The following is a 23,574-nucleotide window of genomic DNA, read 5'->3' as shown; positions in this document are numbered from 1 at the left end:
GATCCTTGTCCCTTTTTCAAAGGTTTAAGTGAGGAAATCTGTTTTGTCTTGCTGAACATTCATACAAAGAGTGAACCAACGAAGTTGCTTAATTTTAAACAAGGATCTCCACTGATATATATATCTAGTCAAGCTTAGTTGGTGAACATAGCAGCTCTCTCTTTAGTCATTCAGGTAGTCATCTACTGAAGCGTAAAACTTGGTAAACAGGTCTACTAAGCCCACCTGTGATGTCTATGGCTCCTCTGTTAGAGCCGAGGTTCTCACTGCTGTCCCGCTCCCCCAGCGGCCCTCCAAACGCAGCCATCAGCAACATGTCAGACAGACGACCTGCACTCTGAGACCTGCCAAAGCTCTTGTCCTCTGCGGTCCTGTGGCTGTATTGACCAAGCTGGCCAGTGGGCGGCTGTCCTGGGTCCCTGTGGTCTGAGGCAGTCCTGCTGCCAGGCGGGGCCAGAACCAGGCCCTGCTGGGCCAGGAAGGTCACCAGGTTGGGGGAGCTGGGAGGTTTGGGAAACTCAAAGGGTGGGATGGCCTGTAGACAGGATGTCAGTGTCAGAGGCAAGACACAGCCAAAGTAGAGAATAAAGACTATGGACAGTGGGATTGACTGATTAAAGCCATTTGCTGGATACCTCAGTTTCCTGCAAACACAAGCATAGGTCTTATACTTGATGCGGTGTCCAAAACATGAACTCACTCTAGAGGGAGATCCTAGAATGGTGGGGAGGGGGCTGCGCTGCATGAGTTCACTCAGCCTGGGGGAAGAGTGCAGGGGCCGCATAGTCACCATGCCTGCCTGGTGATTGGCCACCACTGGGTCCGAGTGCTGCTTCCTGATCTTTTGCCGGCCGCCTCTGCTAGCAGCCTCGAGGAGACATGGGGCGCTGTGAAGCCGGGTGACCAGGCCTTGCTGCTGAGGGGGAGACCGCGTGTCGAGGAACTGGAGAGCTGGAGAGGGACAGGGGTTAGAGGTTAGAGGAGGAATAACAGTGCAACACTCCAACACAATGTGAATAATGAAATGTCAATTTACATTATATTAGATGAGGGACTAACTATATACACCGACAAGGTGAGGGAAAGACACATGGAAGTAAAACATCAAAAGGTTCCTTTAAGTCAGTTTTAAACCGCAATGATCAAGCCAACAGGAAAGGGATAACCTTGGGATACCACAAAGCAAGAGTCTCCAGTGCCCCTGACCAGTTTAACCATGACATCCACCACTAACAAAACACAGAAGTTATGGGGACGAACAGGGAAAGAGGGAGGGGAACTCCGGGTTCTCACCTCCGCCCTGCGACCCTCCGCTACCTGTGTCTGTGCCCAGCGGGTGCGCCTGCCCTGGCAGCTCAGGGATGGTACCCACTTCAGACACAGAGGGAGATGAGAGAGGGGGGGGGGGAAAGAAAGAAGAAGAATAAGAGGAGAGAAAGAAGAGAGACATTTTCTGAAACATCAGTGCACTCTAGCAGACCTTGAGGTGAAAGCTGGAAGGGTCTGGCCCCTCCTACAGACAGCCTGCGGAGGCCAGCCAAGGCCCCGTGGCCTCCTGGGTATGGCGGAGATGGGCCAGTCCTTCCGAATCCCAGTGAACTATTGCTGCTACAGCGGCGCACTGGGGTGGACAACCTGTGGTGGGGAGAGAAACAGAGAAGTCACAAAATAAGACAATATTCCCTATTACCGCCAAGCCAGAAATTATACTACTGTTCCACAGAGGAGACTATAGGTTTATATAAGCGTGTGTGTAAATAATGCATGTATATCTGCAGTGCTTTCAGAAACTATTCATACCCCATGACTTATTCCACATTTTGTTGTTACAGCATGAATTCCAAATTGATTAGATAACGTTAGAATCACCTTTGGCAGTGATTACAGCTGTGAGTCTTTCTGGGTAAGCCTCTAAGAACTTTGCACACCTGGATTGTACAATATTTGCACATTATTCTTTTTTAAAATTCTTCAAGCCATTTTTGTGTCTTGCCATAGATTGTCAAGCCGATTTAAGTCAAATTTGTAACTAGGCCAATGTCTTCTTGGTAAGCAAAGGTTCTTGATAAGCAAAGGTTAATTTGTCTCCCAGTGTGTGTTGGAAAGCAGACTGAACCAGGTTTTCCTCTAGGATTTTGACTGTTCTTAGCTCTATTCCGTTTATTGTTATCCAAAACAACTAGTCCTTGCCGATGACAAGCATACCCATAACATGATGCAGCCATCACCATGCTTGATTATATGATTCGTGATACTCAGTGATGTGTTGCATTTGCCCGAAACATAACAATTTGTTTGTTATTCAGAACATGCAGTTTTACTTTAGTGCCTTATTGCAAACAGGATCAATTTTTTTTACCCATCTACCAATAGGTGTCCTTTTTTGCGAGGCATTGGAAAACCTCCCTGGTCTTTGTGGTTGAATCAGTGTTTTAAATACACTGCTAGACTGAGGGACCTTACAGATTATTGTATGTGTGGGGAACAGAGATATGGTAGTCATTCAAAAATCATGTTAAACACTATTATTGCACACAGTGAGTCCCTGCAACATATTATGTGACTTGTTAATTAACTTCTCCAGGATAGGGGGCAGTATTTTGACGTCCGGATGAAAGGCGTGCCCAAATTAAACTGTCTGCTTCTCGGGCCCAGAAGGTAGGATATGCATATTATTAGTAGATTTGGATAGAAAACACTCTGAAGTTTCTAAAACGGTTTGAATGATGTCTGTGAGTATAACAGAACTCATATGGCAGGCAAAACCCTGAGAACAAATCCAACCAGGAAGTGGCTTGTAGTTTTTCTATCTAATCCCTATTCAAACTACAGTGTCTGTGGGGTCATTTTGCACTTCCTAAGGCTTCCATTGGCTGTCAACAGCCTTTAGAAACTTGTTTCATGCATCTACTGTTACTGGGCAGAGAATAGGAGCTCAGTCAATCAGTGGACTGCCTGGGACCAGTGAGTTGTTTACTGCGCGGGGACGCCGCTCCTTCTTTTTCCTCTGTAATGAATACGCTTTTGTCCGGTTGGAATATTATCGACGTTTTATGTTAAAAAGACCCTAAGGATTGATTGTAAACATCGCTTGACATGTTTCTACGAACGGTAATGGAATTATTAGACTTTTCGTCTCTGGTTTTGCACTCTTGCGTTATGCCTTTGGATTAGTGATCTGAACGTGCGAACAAAACGGAGGTATTTGGACATAAATATGGAGATTTCGAACAAAAAGAACATTTCTTGTGGAAGTGGGACGACGAAGATCAGCAAAGGTAAGGGAAGATTTATAATACTAATTCTGAGTTTAGTTGACTCCAGAACTTGGCGGGTAACTGTATAGCTTGCTTTGATGGCTGAGCTCTGTACTCAGAATACTGAAAAATGTGCTTTCGCCGTAAAGCTATTTTAAAATCTGACACAGCGGTTGCATTAAGGAGAAGTGTATCTATAATTATTTCAATAACTGTTGTAAATTTTATCAGCGTTTATGATGAGTATTTTTGTAAATTGATGTGCTCATTCACCGGAAGTTCTGGTGGGAATACATTTTCTGAACATCACGCGCCAATGTAAAATGGGGTTTATGGATATAAATATGAACTTTATCAAGCAAAACATACATGTATTTTGTAACATTGAGTCCTGGGAGTGCCATCTAATGAAGATCATCAAAGGTTAGTGATTAATTTTAGCTGTATTTCTGTTTTTTGTGACGCCTCTCCTTGCTTGGAAAATGGCTGTGTGGTTTTTCTTGTCTCAGCGCTGTCCTAACAATCTAATTTTATGCTTTCGCTGTAAAGCCTTTTTGAAATCGGACACTGTGGTTGGATTAAGGAGAATCCTATCTTTAAAATGGTGTATAATACTTGTATGTTTGAGAAATTTGAATTATGAGATTTTTGTTGTTTTGAATTTGCCACCCTGCGATTTCACTGGCTGTTGATAGTGTGTACCGTGGGGGGGACGCTAGCGTCCCAGATGTCCCAGAGAGGTTTTAAGCAAATGTTTACTCCTGAACTTATTTAGGCTTGTCATAACAAAAAGGTTGAATACTAATAAAAAAATTCTAAAAACGTAATTCCACAATGTATACAACAAAATGTGGAAAAAGTCAAGGGGTGCGAATACTTTCTGAAGGCCCATACACTGACCGTGGGGAGCCGTCCTGGCTGGGGGAATGGAGGTTCTGCTCCATACGGTGGTAGTTTTGGACCTGAGTGGGAACTGGAATGGGCACCGACTGACCATAGTTACCACAGTTACTGCCAGAGAACTCGTTAGGCCGACTGAAAGAAGAGAGAAAGGGGGAGTTGATTACGTTCAACCATTCCATCTGTTAAATGCATTAACAGAGTGAAACGGCAAAAATACTGGGGAAAAAATCTATGTAAAAGTGTGTGAGAGAAAGAGAGAGAGTGAAAGAGAGAGAGAGAAACAGAGAGAGAGAAACAGAGAGAGAGAATGAGAGCTGTGAGAGCCCTTGCTTTGGTTGACCTACTGGCCAACCGAGAGGCGCAGCGGTCTAAGGCACTGCATCTCAGTGCTAGAGGCGTCACTACAGACACCCTGGTTCGAATCCAGGCTGTATCACAACCGGCCGTGATTGGGAGTCCCATAGGACGGCGCACAGGGTTTGGCTGGTGTAGGCCGTGAATTGTAAATAAGAATTTGTTCCTAACCGACTTGCCGGTCATCGAGCCTTACACACGAATCCTCTTACTATAGAAGGGTATATTATTCCTCTTTGCTTTCAGTGCACAATACACCACCCAGCTGCCAGGGTGACCTGACTAGCATGTCTAGATGGTTTAATCTGTCTGAACACTGAGAATGAATTCCTTTCCAGTAAGAGTGTGTTTTGCTCTTACCTGATAGGATTGGGGGAGCAGCTGTAGGAGGGGGAGTGGGGTGGGGTCTTGCCCTGACTGCCCAGGCCACCAAAGGCTAGCAGAGAGCTAATGAAGAGTTGAGAACACAAGAGTTTTGTGATTATATTGTATATTATATTACTGTGAAGAAGTGGGATTGGGTGCATTTCCCATCAGCATCCAGGTACGACCCTGACCACTAAACTCACCCGCTGTTCATCAGACTGTCGTGGAACACCTTTCCAGTAGGCCCCTCACAGGTGAGCTCACCTGCTGAGAAACCATGGCAACACATCAAACCAAACTGATGAAACCTTGGAGTAGAAACCTACTACATCCTTAAATCCAGACTTAGTAAGTCTCATTTAAATCATTTGTGATTATGAAATATCAAATTGTCGAGGCGACAAAACAAAACCAGGCAAGACATAATGTAAACAAACCCAGACAAGACGTCATAATGTGCTCTATCAGAGTTCGCTCTATCAGAGTTCTCAAGTGGCTGCTGGGCCAGCCACCCTTCCATCAGTCAGTACCAGACAGCTGGTTTTCTCGTTTGCTTGTAGCCTACAACAAGCATGTAGGTTACTCTACTGTATAAAAATTACAATTTATAAGTGAGTCAGCTATGAACGTTGCAGCAGTAAAATGTAATTCTAATTGACGTAGACAAGTTCAACAATATAGGCCGCCTACTGCCATTCAATGGTAGCGCTGGTATAAGCTTGATCTCTTGCAGTGCAAACACTTGCCTGGAAAAGTTGACACTCAGCAACTATAGGGTTTAATAAATTCGCCATCAAAAATGTTGCAATAGAATAAACTCCACATCCAAGAGGAAAACAATAAGCCAGCTAGCAACTCCAGCTAAATTTGCAAGTGCATGAACGTTTATTTAGCTGTAGGCTAATCACCCAACGGTAGGCTATGCACATTAGCAAGCAATGCGTGTGTGGTCAGATCTATCTGTTTCCTAGCTAGCTTGCTTCACTTACCAGTAGACAGAACTGGCTTTCGTGAATATTATCCATAGTGTCCGGCATGCTGCTGACACAGATCGTGCTGAGAAGTCTGAAATACGGTCAAACTAGCAAGTGCTACACTAGGAAAATATTCTCAATCCCCTGCTGAATGAAAATTGCCCAAAATTAATTCAGTAGCTAAGCTAGCAACATCAAAGCAACTTTAACAACAGACCCACCAGTGGTTTCGAATCTGCAAATCATCAGCTGTCACAGACAGACACACAGACAGCCAGGAGCCAATATTAATAACCTTTACGACATGCATTTGTCAGCTAAATTACATGTTTATTCTGTATCACTCAACTCTCATTTATGAGCCTTGTTTGTATTGAGAGGGATATAGCTAGATTGTGTTGCTGTAGTCGTGGATGAATCAGAGGGACAGATCGGCCTACTGCATGTTCTATGTGTCACAATTACCTGGATAAATCTGACCTGCAATTTCTTAACAATGCTGCTGTACTTATAATTTGTAAAAGCTTCATTTGTATCACTTCGAAGTGATCCAAATGACAAATTCATCTTTCATCTATACATTGAGATATATCTTTTAAAAAGTAACATTTTATTAGTCGGGCTTTAAACCTTTATTTTCTTATTCAGAGAGAAAGTGATCGATTCTAAACAACTTCACTCACAATTTCTGGATTCTATACATCACTGATTGAGCTCTATGGGAGTACATTGCTAAAGAGTGTACTCACTGGGAAGGTGGGCGGGCACCATGACAAAGTCGTCTGTGTCACAGGAGGAGTTCTTACTGCTGCAGCCCCCTCCAGACGAGTCCTTGAGGAGGAAGCCAGGGGAATCCTGGGTAGGAGAGGCAAGTGTCTTAGCACGGAGCTGCTGGACCTCAGCCAGGGACTGCTGCAGAGAGAGAAAGGAGAGAGAAAGATAGAGGTAGGCAAGAAGGATGACCACAGCACTGACCCTGAACTACCCACTAGATCTCAACACCGTCTATGTTTCAAACAATCAACCATCCACCATATACAGTATCACTGATAACAGACTATAATCACAAGGGCGTCATCACAAATTTCACAGGCAGCAGCACATTACACTACAGATTAAACAAAAAGCCCTATACCAGCCAGCAAACCCAAGACTGAACACACAATGACAGTATATACTGTATTTTATACCATCTATTGTATCTTGCCTATGCCGCTCTGTCATTGCTCATCCATATATTTATATATTCTTATTCCATTCCTTTACTTAGATTTGTGTGTATTGGGTAGTTGGTGGGAAATTGTTAGATTACTTGTTAGATATTGCACAAGCATTTCGCTACACTCGCAATAACATCTGCTAACTATGTGTATGTGACCAAATACAATTTCATTTGATCAACAGTAGCTCTAACCTAGTATGTTTCAGTTAACAACTGTTGGGCAAAAACAGTCCAATCTGCCTGTGGGTCATTAAGTCAAACAGCTGGGCCTTATCACACAGAGTTGAACACATCATCAGTGATAAGACTGAGGCCCCATGGATGACTTACTACGGTCACCTCTGAATCACGATGTTTACAAGATGCTTTAAACAAACACATGGTATATACACTGTATAGCATGCACACAAGCATGTATATATTGATGCACACACACTCACCGGTGGGGAGGCCAGGTGTGAGGTGGAAGAGCTGCTACAGGAGCTGGCTGAAGCGGAGCTGGGAAAGCACGTCATGGTCACAGCAGGAGTTGCTGTATGAAAGAAAAATATCAATATCAATTCTCAAAGTAATAAATCAGACTGTCCTCTTGATATGATAGATAGGCCAATTAAGTCAAACCCATCAAAATTCACCAAGAAAATAAGTGAAAATCAATATTGGCATGGTTTGGATGTTTCAGTTAGGGATGGGTAGATGGATGAATAAGGAGTGTTAGTCACTTTTCTTCATGGACGAGCTCGCCTCCAGGAAGGGGTGACAGAAGAACTCCTCTATAATAAGAAGAGAAATAGATTGAAAGTGAGGAACATGCTACCCTATCAATTTGAAACATCTCTTAAATAATGAGTGTGGCCCCACTGACCAAAGTCCATGCGGTCCTTGTGGTTGCGCTGCAGAAGACCCAGCAGCAGATGCCTCAGGGGACAGGAGGTCTCTCTGGGGATACTGGGAGGGGAAACACACAAGTCACCATGAACACGTGATGGTACTTTGCACTTCATTCCTGCTGTAACAACTGATCAGGGGCATGTTTTGCAATTCGCCACAAATGGTTAAAGTTACGATTGTGGTAGTGAAAGATGCTAAAAGCAGTGTGTGAGAGTATGATAATCAAAAGTAATTTGTAACACAGGCAATGATGAAATGTGATCTACCACAACATTAGTACATTCAAATGGAAACAACATTCAACAAACAATCTCCTGTGAAAGAAGAAATCTAAGAAATCTGAAACCTCGGTCTCTAAAAACAGACAGTTGGTGAACACTTACTTGGGGCTGAGGTTCTTGTTTTTCTCATAAAATAGCCGGAGGTCCTGGGGACTGCTAGCCTACGGGTAGCACACACACATCAAATCAAAGTTGAATGGTCATGTACACAGACTTGCAGGTGTTATAGCAGGTGCAGTGAAATGCTTATGTTACTAGCTCCAAAAGTGCAGTAGAACGTTTCGCAAATACAATACAAATATTTTTTTTATAGAGACAGAACAAATCACTTGAATGTTTGCATGCACACAAATTATTTTCAGAGTGGAAAGATCTGAAGTGGAAACAGTCAGTTGACCTTTAAAAATCCTGTCTGGCCAGTTTGGGTTACTTGTATGTAGTTGACTCTCAGAGACAAGACACCTCTATGGTTTCCCTAAATTAGACTGTCATGTTTTGACCTACCTGAGAGCCTTAGGAAAGGCTGGATAAATAGTATGGTTGAGATAAGACGGTTTGCACGTGTGTGCAATTGCCTGAGGTACAATGAGTGTGTGCAAATGGCTGGGGAACGACGGCTGGCTGGTGGTCAGTTTGTTCATATGGGCAGAATATAGAGCCTGAATAAATAAAAATGTGCTGCATTCGTTGCCTTTCTTTTAAACAGAATAACCTAAATAAAACCGGATTGGGCGAATAACTTGGCAAATTTAATCCATAAGCATACATTAGTGGGTAAACTCATTTAAAACCCGTCTGAAGGCTTTCATATATTTGTTCACGTATGTCTTAAAATACATTTGTTCATATGGGCAGAATATTGTTTAAAATATATATTGTTTAATGAACTGCAATCGTTGTCTTCCTTTTATACAGAAAATAAATCAAGGTTGGGCGAATAACTTGAAATCGATAAGCCTATTAATATATTAATATATTTAAAACATTCACATATAAATAAAGAAAAGTTATTTCAAGCGTGTAATAATTAATTTTCTTTCAATTTGCTTCATGGAATCTAATTATCAATATAATAAAACTAGGCCTATGATAATTCCTTGATATTTCCTTCCAACCCCTTATGGGCCATCAGCGGGACACGTCTAGCTGAGTCTATAACAAGGAGTGTTATTAACGGCAGCACCGCTTTATCAAACGTTCATATTGATATTTTAGGCTACGCGATGAAAACAGTTTTCCTGGGCACACAAATCCAAAATGATTGCAAATTCAAATGCTTCTTCCCAAAAGAGTCACCTAACTTTTGCATGGTTCTTCAATAGGCTATGCCAAAGTTAATCGACCTACCTGTTGGATGCGCATTTGGTATCCAACTGTTTAATTAGGCCTAGTGATAGTCAACCACCCTGGATCATTTCCAGCTGATCCAGGAAATATTTGAGCTGTTGTGATATAGCATACGATGCAAAAACACCCAGTGCAGAAAACAGTGTCCAGAACATGTTGATGTCTCATTCGCTGCGCGAGGGAAGTTTGGATCCGCGTAAGATCCAATCCAATACCCCTACATTTATGTTGATTATCTGCTATTGTCTACAGATTTACAGTAGGGTCTTAAAGATTTAACAGAGAAACCACCAGGGTCTTAGATATTTAACAGAGAAACCACCAGGGTCTAAAATATTTAACAGAGAAACCACCAGGGTCTAAAATATTTAACAGAGAAACCACCAGGGTCTTAGATATTTAACAGAGAAACCACCAGGGTCTTAGATATTTAACAGAGAAACCACCAGGGTCTTAGATATTTAACAGAGAAACCACCAGGGTCTTAGATATTTAACAGAGAAACCACCAGGGTCTTAGATATTTAACAGAGAAACCACCAGGGTCTTAGATATTTAACAGAGAAACCACCAGGGTCTTAGATATTTAACAGAGAAACCACCAGGGTCTTAGATATTTAACAGAGAAACCACCAGGGTCTAAAAGATTTAACAGAGAAACCACCAGGGTCTAAAATATTTAACAGAGAAACCACCAGGGTCTTAGATATTTAACAGAGAAACCACCAGGGTCTTAGATATTTAACAGAGAAACCACCAGGGTCTTAGATATTTAACAGAGAAACCACCAGGGTCTTAGATATTTAACAGAGAAACCACCAGGGTCTTAGATATTTAACAGAGAAACCACCAGGGTCTAAAATATTTAACAGAGAAACCACCAGGGTCTTAGATATTTAACAGAGAAACCACCAGGGTCTAAAAGATTTAACAGAGAAACCACCAGGGTCTTAGATATTTAACAGAGAAACCACCAGGGTCTAAAATATTTAACAGAGAAACCACCAGGGTCTAAAATATTTAACAGAGAAACCACCAGGGTCTTAGATATTTAACAGAGAAACCACCAGGGTCTTAGATATTTAACAGAGAAACCACCAGGGTCTTAGATATTTAACAGAGAAACCACCAGGGTCTTAGATATTTAACAGAGAAACCACCAGGGTCTTAGATATTTAACAGAGAAACCACCAGGGTCTTAGATATTTAACAGAGAAACCACCAGGGTCTTAGATATTTAACAGAGAAACCACCAGGGTCTTAGATATTTAACAGAGAAACCACCAGGGTCTAAAAGATTTAACAGAGAAACCACCAGGGTCTAAAATATTTAACAGAGAAACCACCAGGGTCTTAGATATTTAACAGAGAAACCACCAGGGTCTTAGATATTTAACAGAGAAACCACCAGGGTCTTAGATATTTAACAGAGAAACCACCAGGGTCTTAGATATTTAACAGAGAAACCACCAGGGTCTTAGATATTTAACAGAGAAACCACCAGGGTCTAAAATATTTAACAGAGAAACCACCAGGGTCTTAGATATTTAACAGAGAAACCACCAGGGTCTAAAAGATTTAACAGAGAAACCACCAGGGTCTAAAATATTTAACAGAGAAACCACCAGGGTCTTAGATATTTAACAGAGAAACCACCAGGGTCTTAGATATTTAACAGAGAAACCACCAGGGTCTTAGATATTTAACAGAGAAACCACCAGGGTCTTAGATATTTAACAGAGAAACCACCAGGGTCTAAAATATTTAACAGAGAAACCACCAGGGTCTAAAAGATTTAACAGAGAAACCACCAGGGTCTAAAAGATTTAACAGAGAAGGCATCAAGGCAATGAGTTAATGTTTTTATATGTTTCTGTGCATGGGATTGGACACCGAGGTCAGCTACTTTGCGTGACTGTGTAGGATAGGCTAGGCTGTTGTAGAAACACCCAAAAGTATTTCCTTTCTATTATACAGGACATTTAATGACAACAATTTAGTAGCCTAGTGGGCTTCTAAATACATTATTTGGTGATTTTGAATTACGTAAATCATGATAATGATGATGGTAACAGATGGACTCTGGTCCCTTTAATCATAAACTATTGCCAAGCGGTAGAGAGTCTCTGAAATCACAATGTTCCCATTTCCCATGTCATGTAACAGTCTTGAAAGGACCAAATGTTGTCGGCCTTTCACCAGATGTAATATTTGAATAAATCCAGTAGCCTATGCTACAAAGTATAACATTCTGACCATATGAATTCATTTATTTTAGGCCATAGCCTAAAGAACAGCTACATGATTGAATGTAAAGCAGCAAATAGACAACATTGTTTCACATTCTTCAATAAAAGACTCAAACAGAAACAGGCAATATGCTACGGGGGGATGTCTGTTTCTCTCTCTCCTCTCTCGCTCTATGAATGACTCGTTTTGCATTGAGTGGATTCATTTTAAGCACCCTCTCTTTGAGTTGGGTATATCTGCGTATGATTGAGTCTTATATCGTTGGGACTATGGTGCTCACCTGAAACGGGGCTTTCCCAGTCAGACACTGGAACAAAATGGTTCCTATGCTCCACAGGTCAGCCTTGGCATCATAGTTCTGAGACATGATGACTTCAGGTGCCTGGTGGATACAGGAAAAAATGTCAGAGTTGCACACGACACATATCAAACATTGTACCTAATGGCAGATTAAACATACAAATAAATAAAAATGCTGTATTTAACCTTTATTCAACTAGGCAAGTCAATTAAGAACAAATTATTTTTTACAATGACGGCCTACCCCGGCCAAACCCAGACGATGCTGGGCCAATTGTGCGCCGCCCAACGGGACTCCCAATCACAGCTGGATGTGGTACAGGCTGGTTTCGAATAAGGTACTGTAGTGACGCTTCCTGTAGTGCTTTTTCACCACTCGGGAGTATGACCATAGGCAGTTTGAGGTTGTGTAAGGAACTAGAAGTGCTCACCATGTACATAGGGGATCCACACAGAGTAGCAGCCATCATGTTGTTCTGAAGGTACCGTGCAAACCCAAAGTCAGCTGGAGAGAGGAATAGGAGAGCGAGAGATAGAAGGGGGAAAAAATGATTCAGCAATAAACAGGTTGGTTGTTTAGCAACAAAACCGACGCGTGCGGAACTATGGTGTAAAACAGACAAGGTTGGCTTAGATTGCTGATAACAAACTATTTGTCTTCTCCAAATGTTTATTGCAACATTTGTTGATTAGCTAGCGATTTTTTGTAATATTAGCATTGACAAGAAATCAGTCAAAACACCTCTACTAAACTAGATGAAATTGTTTTAAGGTCATACCAAGGATCATTTAGCTATTTGATTTTAAGTGTTGAGACCCCTTGAAGTATCAAAATAAATATATATTATTTTTTAGGCCTTACTGCTATTAGCCCATACAAACGCATTGAATAACAGATTCACTACATGGAACAACAGAGTGTGCCATTCATTTTTTCAACTGGTACCGGGGACCTTTGGACAAGTCTTGTGAGACCTGTGGGCGTCCTAAAGCAACATCTACATGTCCGTGAGAGTCTCATCTTACCATAGAGGGGTCATATTAGTGTGTAGGCCAAACCGTTCCGATGCTACAGATGATTTTGTGTGAAGAACAATTTTGGGGATGTCTCATGGTCTGACAAACACTGCTCTAGCTCTGTCACCTTTCACCACAGATGCGGAAGTGCAACATAGGCGGATGCCTGACTGATTTTTATGGGGATTTTGTTTAATGCTAATTAGATTTTCATGGGGGCTCGTACATCGACCTTTGGGGGTTAAAAAGGCTAACATTTAAGATCAATAGGCACTGAGAAACAAATGAGCAAGTTTCAAAAGAAGTATCAGGATTATAGCAGTCGGTTGTGAAGCATGCTACAGTCTTCACAAAGGCAATCAATTCAGTCTGCAGGATACATGGGCTTGAGAGGGATTAATATGAGTAAGGTCTAACGATGTATAAAATGCTGCTCTTCAGTCTTCGGCCCTGCACTCATTAATTCTTCACAGCTATAAGATTGAACACGTCACTATCATTTATATGATGCATTACTGAGCATGTGCACACCCCCCCCCCCCTACCTATCTTGATGCAGGTGTTGGTGGAGTGGGACTTGCGTCCTGCGGGGTAGGAGAGCAGAATGTTCTGTGGTTTGAGGTCTCTGTGAATGATCCCCTTGGCCTGCAGCACCCTCATGGCCCCGGCTATCTGCTGCAGGAACACTCGGATGGTGTCCTCACTCAGGGTGCCCTTGGCTAGGGGTGGGACAGGACAGACTGCCATTAAGGGAAAAATAAAAGACTCAACCTTATTTGACTATCAAAAGTATGTAAATTATGTTATTTTTCAATACTGAACTTTCTTTTTGGTGCCATTTGACTGTCGTGTGGTTCACAGACCATAACAAGCATGTTCATTTCACTTCCAAATGTAAAGGCAAAAACAAGCCCAGACAAGGCATCGTCTCTCATTCCACCTTCCTCTGGCTCTCACCGTTCATCACTCCACTGACCTCTCTCTCCAATCACTTCCCTGGCCCAGAGATGGTGTCGGAATCCCTCCCTCCCCCTCAGTCGTCTGTGGAAGTCAGACAGCGTGCCCCCCTTGCATCCTAACAGAAACACCAGACCTGTACCCCAGCAGCCTATGAAAACACAGCTTCTCTGTAGCCTGGGACTGGAATCTAAATAAACAAGCAGCCTAGGGAGGGCCTAAACTTCCTGTGCTAAATTCAGAGGCCTGGTTGTTTCAGCCCACACCCTCATTACCCACCATTACATCATCCCAGCTATCATTTTCACTTTGCCAACATACTCTAAAACTCTGCCTTGATGCTCTAGGTGACTTTCATTATACCCAGCTTTTTCCACACACAAGCTGGCTCCAGTCACTGTGTGCTCTGAAACCTTCCCCCATTTCATTGTGTGCTCTGAAACCTTCCCCCACTGAATTTGCCACACTATGTGCTACAGAGGCCCAACTGAAGGAAAGCAAGCAATTCTAATGAGAGCTTCTCTGGGCTTTTGACAGATGAAATAGTCCACTTACAGTGGAGATAGTCCGCCAGGTCCCCACCATTGCAGTACTAGAGAAAGATAGAGATGAAAGGGAATGACATTAGGAGACATACAATCAGCAGAGAGCAACACACAGGTTGAATTGCTGAAGAAACATTAAGGCTTTAAATGTCTGACATTACCCTCAATCAAATTACATTTTTTAACCAGATATACAAAGTTTTAGTCGGGGACAGCCCTAATGGGGATAGATACATAATACTCCTCACTAAGGAGGTGTGTGTGAGAGAGAGAGAGAGAGAGAGAGGGGTGGCGGCTAAGTGAATGACACTGACGGTGCAGCATTAATATGAATGAAGCCTGGTCATTGGGTGGGGTAAGTTTGGACAACAGGAGGTCTTTTGACTCCTTTGTGTAACCCTGAAAAGGTTTTGTCTTGTGTCACTTCACTCTAAGACATACAAGTTCCCTTTTAACAAGAAAGCTAGAAAAACAGTCAAATTGAGTTCAGCAGGAATTGGGTCTGTTTTATTTTGTTAAACTACCGAGGTGTTTAGTCAGAACCCTCATAGATAGAGGGTGATTAAGTTGACATGACCCAACGGAACCCATGAAACCTACTAGCCTACAGAGGCAAGAAAAAGAATGTGAACCTTTTGGAATTACCTGGATTTCTGCATAAATTGGTCATAAAAATAAAATCTTCACAACCATAGACAAACAGTGTGCTTATACTAATAACACACAAATTATTGTATTTTTGTCTATATTGAATACATCATTTAAACATTCACGGTGTAGGTTGTAAAAAGTATGTGAACCCCTAGGCTATTGACTTCACCAAAAGCTAATTGGAGTCAGGAGTAGGCTAACCTGGAGTCCAATCAATGAGACGAGATTGGAGATGTTGGTTAGAGCTGCCCTGCTCTAGAAAAACCCTCACAAAATTTGAGTTTGCTATTCTCAAGAAGCATTGCATGACGTGAACCATGCCTCGAACAAGAGAGATTAAGATTAAGAATTGTTGACTTGAATAAAGCTGGAAAGGGTTACAAAAGTACCTCTAAAAGCCTTGATGTTCATCAGTCCACGGTAAAACAAATAGTCTATAAATGGAGAAACTGCAAAGATGACTGCAAGAGCACAGCGCAGATTGCGCAATGAGGTTAAGAAGAATCCTAGAGTGTCAGCTAAATACTGGCAGAAATCTCTGGAACATGCTAACATCCCTGTTGACGAGTCTACGATACGTAAAACACTAAACAAGAATGGTGTTCATGAGAGGACACCACGGATGAAGCCACTACTGTCCAAAAAACAAAACAACGCTGCACGTCTGAAGTTAGCAAAATAACTCTGGATGTTCCACAGCGCTACTGGCAAAATATTCTTGGACAGATTAAACTAAAGTTGAGTTGTTTGGAAGGAACACACAACACTGTGTGGAGAAAAAAAAGGCACAGCACAGCAACCTCATCCCAACTGTAAAATATGGTGGAGGGAGCATCATGGGTTGGGTCTGCTTTGCTGCCTCAGGGCCTGGACAGCTGCTATCATCAACAGAAAAATGACTTCCCAAGTTTATCAATACATTTTGCAGGGGAATGTAAGGCTGTCTGTCTGCCAATTGAAGCTCAACAGAAGTTGGGTGATGCAACAGGACAACGACCCAAAACACAGAAGTAAATCAACAACAGAATGGCTTCAACAGAAGAAAATACACCTTCACCTCCTGACCGCATCCCGATTTGAGATGCTGTGGCATGACCTCAAGATAGCGGTTCACACCAGATATCCCAAGAATATTGCTGAATTTAAACAGTTTTGTAAAGAGGAATGGTCCAAAATTCCTCCTGACCGTTGTGCAGGTCTGATCCACAACTACAGAAAACGTTTGGTTGAGGTCATTGCTGCCAAAAGGAGGGTCAACCAGTTATTAAATCCAAGGGTTCACATACTTTTCCCACCCTGCACTGTGAATGTTTACACGGTGTGTTCAATACAAGACATGAAAACGTATAATTGTTTGTGTAGTATTAGTTTAAGCAGACTGTTTGTCTATTGTTGTGACTTAGATGAAGATCAGATCAAATTTGATGACCAATTTATGCAGAAATCCAGGTAATTCCAAAGGGTTCACATACTTTTTCTTGCCACTGTAAATAGGTTTGTAAAATTCTGGGACCTTCAAAAAAATGCCCTTTTCCCCCCCCAGAAATCCATGTTGGAGGATTCCTGTTTTCCTGCATATACCAACCCTCCTGATTCTCTGGATTCCTCCAACCGGGATTTTGGGAAACCAGGGAATTTATAGAAAGTTCCCCGAATTGTTCAACCCTAAGCCTAACTGAACTCAATAGCAGTCCTGAGGTCTGATTGTAATTTGATTAGGCACAACCGAGGATCTGTAGCTTATTTTTCTTTTCTTTATACAGAAGTTAATTCTCTCCCCAATGCTCATGTTTCCTGCGAGCCTAAGGACCTAGCTAATTACAGTCTCAGTGAGGGTCGAGTTAGAGCAAGAGTGTTTGTGTTGAACCGCAGACCAAAACAAGGGCCTAAGACAAACATGACAACACCAGAAGCTTACCTCCATGACCAGGTACACAGAACTGGCCGTTTCCTAGAGTGAGACAAACAAACACAAGTCAGGGTGGGTGCAGAGGACAAAAAGGAAAGAGAAAAACAATACATTCGGGTATCGGAGGTTTTCACGTCAACACTTTGGCCACTTGGAACAATATGATCTGTGACGTGTTATGGAGCAGGAGTAGATGAAGGCACATACCTACTTGTGCTCAGTGACATAAGTAAAAAGTCATTGCTTCACTGGAGTAGGTAGGGTAAATTAAGAAGGATGACTTCTGAACAAGGACATTTGTAGAGAAGAATATGCAAGCAAAAAATGTATGTTAGTCAAATTAAAGTCTAACTCACTGGAACTTATGTTACATCTTCTTTGACATAATCCACTACAATGACTACTGGCTTTTCAAGTTGTTTGAGCTCAAACCAAAGAGGCAACGGCACATCACTACGCTAAGTCCCTGGGCCATCCGTGCTGAGTTAACAGTATGGGCTGTGTTTGCCTGGGGGTCACAGAGGTTAATGCAGACCAGGAGTAGGCAAGAGTTCAGAGGGTCACACAAAACCTCCCCCTGTTGTGACAGATAAAGTGTGAACCATGCTAAAGCGATTATCTGAGTCATCGCGCTCATTCAGCTAAAGGTGGAGAGGATCAACATCTAGCAAGCTGGTTCTCCAGTACTGCTGCCTTCAGCACAAGTAGCACACCAATAGAACTGAGCTCATCATAGAACATATTGGGAGCAAGGCTTAACCTGACTAATTAAAATTCAGAAGTACCATGAATATGCCACAGAGCCATATGAATATGGGGGCTGCCTGCATGACACAAACAGGAAAGGTCAATTTAGAAACTGATAGGCTAGTCTTCGCCATAGCAACAGTTGGCATGTCAAGAGTATAATGGATTATAAAGCACTGTAATAAAAAATTACTGTATGCCGTGTCTGAGCGTTCATTTCAGAGAGGCATCTGCATTAAAGCTAATTGGGTTTTTGTGGGGGGACAGCTTGACTTGGCTGACAAAGGCAATATTGGACCACCAGGGAGGTTCACTGTTAAAGAGATGGTACAAGTCTGTTGTCTGAAATCAAAACAAATTATCTTCCAAAGCACAAACAAACAATTAGAGTCGTACGCCATATTACGCCCACCTCAGTAGCTTGTAGGGCTGTGACGATACCAGTATCAGAATATATTAAAACAAGAAGCAGACCAAACTCTGAGGTCCTTTAAAAACCTGCTCCGTCAAATATTGTGTGCTACATAGCTTGGAAAATATATAAATGTGACACTGGATGACAACATAATGTTTGTTTCCAACATTAGGGCTGTTTTCCTAAAGAAGTTAAATCAGCCTGTTTTGTTTCCTTGCCACGATACTAACGAGTATCACGATACTGGTATCGTTCCGGCCCTAGTAGCTTGGCTGCTTTTTGACACTGAAAACAGATGGGCATTACTGAGCCCTGGCAACCCTTTTTTTCTCTCTACGATTTACCAACAGCTTGTCAGCCATGGCACAGGCCTTATGAAAACAAGACAGTGCAGCACACTTCAAAAAGCCCTTCACATAGAAACAGATGACCCTGCTCTTTCTCCATGTCTAGGTCTCTTTCAACAGCCAATCAGAGCTAGAGTACTGGCTGATCTCAGAGTTAACTACTGCTGAGTCAAAGCTTCTGAAGTTGTTTTTTTTGGCGAGACAGCAGCCAGCCCAGCCACCCATCTGGTTTCCATTGTACTTTGCCAGGCAGGCAGGGACAGACATACAGTATGTCTGCCCAAGGTGGTTTTGGCTTACTGACCTGCTAACATCTCCTGTTTATGACAACCAGCATACAATAGAAATCGATGCATACAGCGCTCCTCCCCAATGCTACGTGCCTAGAGGAGTGTAGGCCTACATGCCAGCCAGGTGTTCTACCAACACAGGAGCTTAACACAGGGCATGGCTTTTCTTCTCCCTACACCACACCAGTCACATGTAGTAATGAGCCAAGGAGCCCAGTGAACTGCAGCACATATCACGCAGGCATGCACAGAACTGTGTACCTCACAGGTCAAACATACATGTATGTTTGCCCAGAGGGCTACAGTAGCCTAGCCTCGAAAATTACCAGACTGTAGCGAAACAGAATGTAAGCCCCGAGACTTACAGATGGTTTTACGAGGTTAACGGCAGCAAAGGTAAATACAAAACCTATCTATGTGATGTGAGTCCATTTTGAATCTTATAGAAATACTGTAGCATGAAATACAGTAAGACTTTGAAGCTGGTGGAATAGGAAAAGACAAGGCAAGCCTAATGATCTAGATCAGGCATGTGCAACTTTGATGGGGGCGGGGGCCGCAGTTGCTCGCGGGTCAGCGTACCCGCATCCCGTCATAGGTTGGAGAGAAATGTTTGTAGTTTTTAATATGATATCTGAGTGAGACTAACAAAATCAAGGGGCCTCAACAATGATAACAAATTTAGATTGCTGGCTGCTAAACTATTTTAGCAATCCTAAAAATGTTAGCTGACATGGGCTAATTGACCGACATAAGAGTAAAACTGCTGATACACAACCAAATTTCGAAATTGCAACTTGTGTTCTCGTCACTTCCTGTTGAACGCAGAAGTAGGGAGAGCTCAGTTTGTTATTTTGGAAAGTTTGAAAGGCTATTGAAAAAGTTTGGATACTAAATCAAATCAAATTTTATTAGTCACATGTGCCAAAAACAACAGGTGTAGCCCTTACAGTGAAATGCTTACTTACAAGCACCTAACCAACAATGCATTTTCAAAAATACAAATAAGAAATAAAAGGAACAAGTAATTAAAGAGCAGCAGTAAAATAACAATAGCAAGACTACATACAGGGGGTACGGGTACAGAGTCAATGTGCGGGGGCACCAGTTAGTCGAGGTAATTGAGGTAACATGTACATGTAGGTTTGATTAGATGTTCAGGAGTCTTATGGCTTGGGGGGGGGGGGGGGGGGGGGGGGGGGTAAAAGCTGTTTAGAAGCCTCTTGGACCTAGACTTGGTGCTCCGGTACAGCTTGTTGTGCGGTAGCAGAGAGAAGTCTATGAATAGGGTGGCTGGAGTATTTGACCATTTTTAGGGACTTCTTCTGACACCGCCTGGTATAGAGGTCCTGGATGGCAGGAAGCTTGGCCCTAGTGATGTACTGGGCCGTACGCATTACCCTCTGTAGTTCCTTGCGGTCGGAGGCCGAGCAGTTGCCATACCAGGCAGTGATGCTCTCGATGGTGCAGCTGTATGACTTTGAGGCTCTGAGGACCGATGCCTAATCTTTTCAGTTTCCTGAGGGGGAATAGGTTTTGTCGTGCCCTCTTCATGACTGTCTTGGTGTGCTTGGACCATGTTAGTTTGTTGGTGATGTGGACACCAAGGAACTTAAAGCTCTCAACCTGCTCCACTACAGCCCCGTCGATGAGAATGGGAGAGGTTAAAAAGGTCAGTGAAGACACTTGCCAGTTGGTCAGCGCATGCTCGCAGTACACGTCCTGGTAATCCGTCTGGCTCTGCGGCCTTGTGAAATGTTGACCCATTTAAAAGGACTTACTCACATCGGCTACAGAGAGTGTGATCATACAGTCGTCCGGAACAGCTGGTGCGCTCATGATTGTTTCAGTGTTATTTGCCTCAAAGCGAGCATAGAAGTAGTTTAGCTCATCTGGTAGGCTTGTGTCACTGGGCAGCTCTCGGCTGGGCTTCCCTTTGTAGTGTAATGGTTTACCAGCCCTGCCACATCCGACAAGCTTCTGAGCCGGTGTAGTACGATTAGATCTTAGTCCTGTATTGTCGCGTTGCCTGTTTGATGGTTCATCGGAGGGCATAGCGGGATTTCTTATAAGCTTCCGGGTTAGAGTCCCACTCCTTGAAAGCAGCAGCTCTAGCGTTTAGCTCAGTGCCGATGTTGCCTGTAATCCATGGCATGTACGTACGGTCATTGTGGGGACAACGTCATCGATGCACTTATTGATGAAGTTTTTAATGTCCCGTTGGTAGTTTAAACTTCCTTGTATGTCATCAATTTTATTTTCCAATGATTTCATGTTAACTAGTAGAACGGAAGGCAGTGGGGGTTTATTTGATCGCCTATGAATTCTCAGAAGGCTGCCTGACCTCTGTCCTCTTTTTCTCTGTCTTCTCTTCACGCAAATGACAGGGATTTGGGCCTGTTCCCGGGAAAGCAGTATGTCCTTCACGTCGGGCTCGTCGGACTTGTTAAAGAAAAAAAAAAAGCATCTGCCAGTTTGTGGTGAGTAATCGCTGTTCTGATGTAAATTTTGTCAATTTAGTGTGGGAGAGGTGTAAAAATTATTTTTAGTGATCAATAATGGCAAACCTCCTGGCATTGACAACTCTACCACTGAATGCTCGACTAAGAAAAGCCAACTGGCATTAACTCCTGAGGTGCTGACCTGTTGCACCCTCTACAACCACTGATTAGTATTTGACCCTGCTGGTCATCTATGAACGTTTGAACATCTTGAAGAACGATCTGGCCTAAAATGTCCATGTACTCTTATAATCTCTGCACGGCACAGCGAAAAGGGGACTGTCAACCCCTCAGAGCCTGGTTCATCACTAGGTTTCTTCCTAGCCACTGTGCTTCAACATCGGCATTGCTTGCTGTTTGGGGTTTTAGGCTGGGTTTCTGTATAAGCACTTTGTGAAATCTGCTGATGTAAAAAGGACTTTATAAAGCAAAGTGATTTAGGTAGCAGTGGTTACATTACAACCCTTACCATCCCCAGTTTTATGTGACTCCATAGGAAAACAAATAAAATCTCATCATGTACCTGAGAACACAAAGTTTGCATGGCTGCCTAGGCTGCGGCTCAGAGGACAGGTGTAAACATGGCAGGCTGCTGTATTGGCTTAGCACTGTGACAACACAAACTTCTGACTACTGGAACACGCCTGTAGGAGATCATCTTCAATCATCGCCACTCAGAACCATATGGTTTCATAGTGGGACCACAGAAAGATGGCTACCAACACCCTTCAGTGGGATGTGACATTCCAGTTTCTGGAACCGTTTTCCACCTGACCGTGACCTTGTTATTGCTTAAGGCTGAAAGGATCATCAAATGAACTAACGTGTCTTGAAATTAGCACAGATCAAGCTACACTGGATCGGGCCAATTTGTGTTGTAAGATGTGGATATTTTAAAGCTGCTCCAGTATTCACGATTGTCAATGTTTTCATGTGTAGAAAGACCACGAATAACAAAAATGTAGATAATTGGCAAAACGTTTTTTAACTATTAATATCAAAAATGTTGTTCATTAGCTAAAACTTTTTTTATATATATATATGGAAATGAAACAGGCAGGGAGCAGGCCTCGAACCCTCGACCTTCTAGCACGAAGTCCAGCACGCTATCGACTGTGCCCCAAAAGCATGCTCAAGCGGCAGAGTCGATAACCGTGCTTATAAACCCAGGGTCTTTACAATATAAACAGGCCTATGATTAGTATATATCCCAGAGCCCAGTATAGAAACATCAAACTTGGGTCACAACCAGCAAGTGATGTAACAAAGATTAAATTAACAGAAGTGGGTAAAAATGAGCATTTCATCCAACACGCACAAATGCTCTACTTGGCTGATATGACAACTGGGACATGGAAGAAAAACATGACACGCTTTAAACTTAGTGTAAACAGCAGTTCAAACTCCATAGTAGAAATCTAGCCCTGTCCACACATTTCCTAAAAATGTATTTGGCTTAATAATACATACCTGAAAGTCATGCAATGCAACAATGTTTTCATGTTTTAGTTCCTGGGGGAAATAAACAGGAAATGTTAGTTCTTTGCAAATAAAAACTCAATTTTAGTAAACATATGGAAATTATTGAATATACTACATCAAAATAAAACTGGTTGCCTTACCTTGAGAATTTTGATCTCTTTCCCCAAAAGGGTCTGAGATTTTGCCAAGTTCTTCTTGTTTATGCATTTCACGGCCACCTCCCAGTCGTGTTTCTAAAGACAGACAAGAATTATGAATTATAATGCACAGTTTGACTACAGTATTCTGGGTGCCTGTACGGCTGTTTAATGAATGTTAATAGTTGAAATGCATGGAACATAAAATAGTGAAAGTGGTAAGGTAGCCTACTATATAGCGAAGGAATTAACGATGGACACAGGACTTAAATCCTTAGTTACCTACTAGCTATAAGAGGCATGGTGACAACATATAGAGGAATGTATAGCAGGCTTGGCTCCATTTTCCCATGGACCAGAATCCTCCCTCAGCATGAAGTGTGTTGTTGTTGGACAGACATGTCTCAGCATGCCTTTGTGGCCAATACTTAA

The 23,574-nt window shown here is 42.5% G+C and overlaps 1 protein-coding gene across 12 annotated transcripts in view; it reads right to left on the bottom strand.

Annotated features, from left to right (window-relative positions):
• ulk1b (serine/threonine-protein kinase ULK1) overlaps positions 1 to 23,574 on the bottom strand; it is a 35,403-nt gene that overhangs the window by 10,671 nt on the left and 1,158 nt on the right. For 4 of the 12 annotated variants that reach the window (XR_014378498.1, XM_082955404.1, XM_082955396.1 and 1 more), the window contains exons 2-20: positions 23,146 to 23,238; positions 22,994 to 23,035; positions 17,233 to 17,265; positions 14,674 to 14,710; positions 13,707 to 13,901; positions 12,576 to 12,649; positions 12,125 to 12,226; positions 8,351 to 8,409; positions 7,942 to 8,024; positions 7,799 to 7,849; positions 7,517 to 7,608; positions 6,604 to 6,766; positions 5,084 to 5,147; positions 4,875 to 4,961; positions 4,158 to 4,292; positions 1,481 to 1,635; positions 1,294 to 1,371; positions 701 to 951; positions 226 to 535 (exon numbers count right to left, since the gene is read on the bottom strand). Coding sequence is in view for 11 of the 12 variants with exons in the window: in XM_082955404.1 (XP_082811530.1) it covers positions 226 to 535; positions 701 to 951; positions 1,294 to 1,371; positions 1,481 to 1,635; positions 4,158 to 4,292; positions 4,875 to 4,961; positions 5,084 to 5,147; positions 6,604 to 6,766; positions 7,517 to 7,608; positions 7,799 to 7,849; positions 7,942 to 8,024; positions 8,351 to 8,409; positions 12,125 to 12,226; positions 12,576 to 12,649; positions 13,707 to 13,901; positions 14,674 to 14,710; positions 17,233 to 17,265; positions 22,994 to 23,035; positions 23,146 to 23,238 (2,104 nt within the window). In the remaining variant the exon portion in view is untranslated. The remainder of the gene's footprint in view (positions 1 to 225; positions 536 to 700; positions 952 to 1,293; positions 1,372 to 1,480; positions 1,636 to 4,157; positions 4,293 to 4,874; positions 4,962 to 5,083; positions 5,148 to 6,603; positions 6,767 to 7,516; positions 7,609 to 7,798; positions 7,850 to 7,941; positions 8,025 to 8,350; positions 8,410 to 12,124; positions 12,227 to 12,575; positions 12,650 to 13,706; positions 13,902 to 14,673; positions 14,711 to 17,232; positions 17,266 to 22,993; positions 23,036 to 23,145; positions 23,239 to 23,574) is intronic. The other 8 variants (XM_082955398.1, XM_082955399.1, XM_045724280.2 and 5 more) reach the window with 8 other exon arrangements.

This window comes from Salmo salar, chromosome 01 (genome assembly GCF_965601325.2).
Source record: "Salmo salar chromosome 01, fSalSal1, whole genome shotgun sequence".
Lineage (NCBI taxonomy): Eukaryota > Metazoa > Chordata > Actinopteri > Salmoniformes > Salmonidae > Salmo > Salmo salar.
Note: the sequence above shows the minus strand (reverse complement) of the source record. Positions and strands in the feature narration are given on the sequence as shown.